Source organism: Phasianus colchicus, chromosome 32, assembly GCF_987193195.1.
Source record: "Phasianus colchicus chromosome 32, bPhaCol1.hap1.1, whole genome shotgun sequence".
In the NCBI taxonomy this organism is placed as follows: Eukaryota; Metazoa; Chordata; class Aves; order Galliformes; family Phasianidae; genus Phasianus; species Phasianus colchicus.
The window spans coordinates 1,331,234-1,336,166 of NC_143467.1; the positions used below are offsets into that span (position 1 = coordinate 1,331,234).

General features: G+C 56.5%; 1 protein-coding gene across 1 annotated transcript; it reads left to right on the forward strand.

The window, feature by feature from the left end:
* Positions 1–498: 498 nt before the first annotated feature.
* Positions 499–4,005, forward strand: LOC149914025 (coiled-coil domain-containing protein 81-like). Its single transcript, XM_090128100.1, has 6 exons — positions 499–1,280; positions 1,479–1,735; positions 1,920–2,005; positions 2,644–2,735; positions 3,254–3,350; positions 3,662–4,005. Exons 1-6 carry the CDS (start codon positions 1,196–1,198, stop codon positions 3,885–3,887), a joined length of 843 nt encoding a protein of 280 aa, XP_089984226.1. The 5' UTR covers positions 499–1,195; the 3' UTR covers positions 3,888–4,005.
* Positions 4,006–4,933: the final 928 nt, after the last annotated feature.

Sequence of the window (4,933 nt, forward strand, 5' to 3'; positions counted from 1 at the left end):
TCTGCAGGAACGGTTGGTCCTGGTCTCTTCTCCCAGAAGCCATACCTTCAGCCTCCTGCTACCAAAACCTTGGCATAAACCCAACCAACCCTGTTTCTTTGTGTGTGCTTCCTGTCCTTTGGATTCTGTATGAGAATAATGTCGATGCTTTGGCTGTTGCTGGGCAGTTCTTCCACTCAGCCAAGGCGTCTTCAGCTCTTCAGACTGCCTTGCCAGTGAGGAGCTGGGGAGGCACGAGGAGCTGGGAGGGGACAGAACCAGGACTGCCGACCCAGAAGGGCCAAAGCAATATTCCACACCACATGGCACCAGGCTGAACAGTAGAATGGGGCTCATGAACTGGCTGGGCTCCGGCATGGCTGTTGCCAACAGGGACCATCGCGCTGGTGTGAAGCAGACCGAGATGAAATTCTGGGAGGATGGCCCCGCCACACAGCGGGGCTACAGAATGCCAGAGGTCACCGCCAAAGGTACGCGGGCCCACAGCCGGCACGGGGACCGTCTCAGGGCTGCCTCCGTGTGGGGCTGGGGACAGGGACGACATTTTCCATCTGCCACCTCCCTCCTGCCCTGAGCCAGCAGGAGAAGCGGCAGAAGCAGAGCGTGACCTGCTTTTCCTTTGCCCTGCAGAGCAAGTTGCTGTCTGGGATGCGGTGGCCGTCTATGTCCAAGAGCAGCTCCTGCTGCGCAAGGTGGGTCGGCGCCTTCTTCCCACTTGTCTGCTTGCAGGGGTGGGGAGTCCCCTCGCCTTGGGCCACAGAACGCAATGACTCTTCCCCTCCACAGAAAGCAGGCTATTCACCCCCAAAATGCCTCTCGGGTACCAGTGGGCCTCCCGCATGCGTGGTATGACTGCACCAAGTGTGCTGGGGCTGATCACAAGCTCTGCAAGCTTCTGGATTCCACGAGGCTGCTTCTGCCCTGACTGCTGTGCCGCGTTTTTGGAGGGCGAAGGGAGGGGGAGGAGCGGGCAGCTCCTTCCCAAAGCTCTCCCACCGCCCTGCCTGAGCTTCCGAACAGTGGGAGAGGGCACAGCAGGACCCAAAGCACCGTCCGTGGACGGGGCAACCTTCAGCTCTTCCTCCAGCCTTCACACTTCAGCCCTTCCCTTCTCTTCCACGTGCAGGGAGTCCGAATTCCCACCCTCGGTTCCTTCAGCATTGCCTCCGAGCGGATCGAGGCTGAGGATGGAACCATGACTCTTCAGTGGCCTGCGTTTCACCTGGCCAGGAACCTTGCGGGCATCCGTAACCTCGCGGATAACAAGGATTACCTGCCAGGTACGAGGAGGCTTAAACCCCTTCTTGCTGCACAGACAGGACGAATGGAGCCATCCATTGCAAAAGCAAACCTCACCCTCCCTGCATGGAGTCCGTGCAAATATGGGGCTGTCCTGGGTGGTGACTGCAAGAAGCAGCACTTGGGAAGCAGCCGTGGAAGAGCCGCCGCATGACAAACTCTGCCGTGTGATTTTCCAGGCCATAAGGAGGTGGAGGCCCTCAAATACTCTCAGGTGGCCGCGGCCGCATCTGTGAGCCGGCAGACTGCGAAGGCCTGCATATTCGGCACCACGTCCCTCGTCTCCCACTGCCTGAAGAAGGGGGAGAACATCGCCTTTGTCCTGAAGGACATCGGAGTGCTCCTCATCGAGGGAACGAGAGTCCACGTCAAGTTCTACTACGACTTCCTGGAGAGGATCAGCGGGAAGGAGAACCTAGAGAAAGTTGTTTTCAAGGTGAGCTGTAGGTTTCTCCGTGGCCTGGGCAGTCCCACGAGCCCAGAGCTGCCTGCACATGGCTCACCAGGCGCTGGCCGGCTGCTTGGGCCGTGCGAGAGCTGTGCTGCCGTCAGCTCCTCGTGTCCCCAGTGCCTCAGCCCTGATGAGGACGTCCCGCATCCTCCCTGGTCCTCCCCTGCAGGTCCCCTGGCTGCTGAACATGCTGGTGTCCCGGATGGCAGCTGTAGCCTCGCTGACCTCCTCAGGCCGAGTCATCGTCTTTCCCAGGTGAGGATGTTTGTGGCTGCAGCCCCTGCTTCCCCACTTGCCTACGGCATCCTTCCACCCCCCCGTATTCCTTCTCTCTCATGCCGTTTTATACCACTTCTTACTTTCGGGTAGAGCTTGAGTCTCCCAAGTCAAATATACCTTTGTCCTGCAGAGTGTACTTGAAAACATGTAAGGTGGAAAGCCTTGGCTCAGGGTGGGCCAGGAAAACAGGGTAGCTTATCTGCTCCAATAGCGTCATCAAGTCCCCATCCTTGCAGGGCGGTCATGGAATGTGGCCACGCGAATCCACCCTGCTCCACACTCCATGCTTTCTTAGAGGCAGCGTGCCAGGCTCCCCTGGTGCTCGCTAACACCTCAGGTCACAGGTCACGGTGCTTAGGGAACTCAGGGAAGGCTGACCTTCTCTCGAGAGGTACATCTGGTGGAAGAGATGAAGGGATGTAGGTGACATTTTCACCCCATCGTGGCCGGGTGACTCCGTTTCCCAGGACAGTCCTTGGTTCTGGGGCTCAGTCGATCCTGGGGAAGGATGGCCTTCAGGCGATGTGAGAATCTGCCTGTGAGCAGGGTGATCCCAACCAGCAGAAAGGGCCGCCGGAGCCCTGGCTCACACCGCGTCTTCTCCTTTTGTACAGGTTTAAACGGGAGTTTGCGCCCAAACCACCGCCTGGGAAACCCTGCAAGGCCTCAAAAGTCCCTTTGCTACGTCTTGGCCGGGGGAAGGAAGGTAAAGCAGCTGCCAGTCCCTCTCCATACCACACGCAACCAACACGTGATGGCAAAATCCCCATCCCACCATCACCCACAGGATCTGACTTGTGAAACCATTCACACCAGCTCAGCACTGCCTCTCCTCCCGACCACACGTCGTCCTCATCAAATCTGAGATGCTGGCTGCCACGTTCCCACAAGTGCTCCCATCCCAGGGGATGGCAAGAGCACGGGGGGTCCTCGGCCCTGTCCTTTCCCCCAGGAAATGAGCCCCCAAAAGACACTGTCACCGCACAGGCGCCACCCAGCTCCTCTTTCCCAAAGCAAAGCCCTTAATGCAGTCCCAAAACAGAGCTGCAGCCTGGGGAGGAGGAGCTGGGCACGAGGCACGGAGGGCACAGAGGGAGACTGCATCTGCAAGGGGGGCAGAGCAGCCCTCTTGGGTGCTTTGGGACACTGAGCACCCTGCGTGTCACCGGGCCAGCAGGTCCACAGTCAGTCTCCTCTGACGAGATCTGTCCTTCTCAATTGCAGGGAAATTTCCTGAACTGCATCCCCTCCCCAGCTGGATCCACGTCACCTCTGTAGTGGAGTCTGAGGAGGGAACAAGCGAGGACAAGAGGAAGGCAAGGTGAGACTGCAGGCTCAGGGTACAGATCTGCACGCTGTGTTTCCCCACCCCGACAAGAGCCCATTCCCCAACGCCAGGCAGGCACTGTTCAGGGCACGTGAATGCAGCAGTGGAGGGGTGGGATGGGGCTGCTGGGAGCCCCCAGCTCACAGGGCTGGCCCCTCTCCAGCCCTCAGGAAAGCACCAGCGCAACCCGAGAGCTATGTGTAGGGAAGGCTGCGTTGCAGCCAGGGGTCCTGGCTCGGGGTTGCAGGATACGGCCCCAAAGCCATCCCCCACTCAGGCAGACCTCTCCCACTCTGTCCTTTCAGTCAGCTGCCAGCGATCCCGGGGGCATCTTCTGCCCAAGAGGAGCCCCAGGAAGAGAAGGGAACGTGCTCCACCGTAAGAAAAGGAGCAAAGATGCACAAGAGGACTGGATCTCTGCAGACTCTGCCACCAATCAAAGTGGAGCTCCCCAGGCGGGGGATGTCCTGTCCAGTCCTGCCCACGCTGAGCAGGGCGTGGGGTGCCCAGGAGGAGCAGAGCCCCACCTGAGGCTGACAGACAGGTTTGCAATTCCTGTCTGTGCCATTCCTGGGTGCCTGCCTGAACCCTTCTTTGTTGGTGGCTGAAAGTTTGCTTTCTCAGGCACTTCTTGCAGTAAGACGCTGACTTCTGCAGCAGATGAGAAGTGTCTGTGTGGCAGCAACCAACATCCATTTGTGGACAATTTTACCTTTCAAAGCATTTCTTGGGAGCTGTTTGCCTTCAGAAGAGGGCTCAGGAGTGTTTACTGGCAGAATATCTGGCCTGTGACCAGAAACTCCAGCTTGGTATGGGAGAAGTGGGGAAGGACACCATCGTATCTCATGAAAACCAGGATGCAGGTGGGCACCTCCCTGCTCCATCTGATCTGCTGGCAAGGCCCGGGAGGTGGGAACAAAGGAGTTTCTGCTGAGATCCTAAGGCCAGAAGCTGCCACTCCAAGGAAGGCTGACTCAACCACTTTTGGACTTAGAAATAAGTTTGTGCAGTCGTCAACCAAACAGCAACCCTTCAAGACCCACCACTGAAGATCAACATCTGGAGATCAACATCTGAACCTAATTTAAACCATTTTTTGCAAAGTCTGTAAGGAGAGTTGCATTTTTGCTTATATCTAGCCGCTTTGATCCACGGTGAGTGGAAGTCACAAAACAGAGTATAAAGGGAGTTTCTAAACTGCCTGTTGTTGAGTGCATTGAAGGCAACAGGAGAGCCCAGAATGTGACCTGTGAGAGTAGATGTGCTTCTTACTGAGTTTTGTGCCTCTGCTTCTTACTGAGTTTTGTATTGCACTTTTCTGGGGGTGCATTTCTTCTGACTCAGAAATACGAGTTACAATGAAGGTGAGGTACTTCCCAGTACATTAGAGATCTTCAACAAAAATGCATTTGGAAAACACATTATAAGCCTAAACACTGCAGAAGGACACAGACTAAGAATATATCGCCCTTAAATAGAATCCATCTTTGCACACAGCTGGAAAATGCTCTTTCTGCATTTCATTGATCACCACGTCAGCACCTCTAGGGATCAGCCCATCGGTTCACTGGAATAGC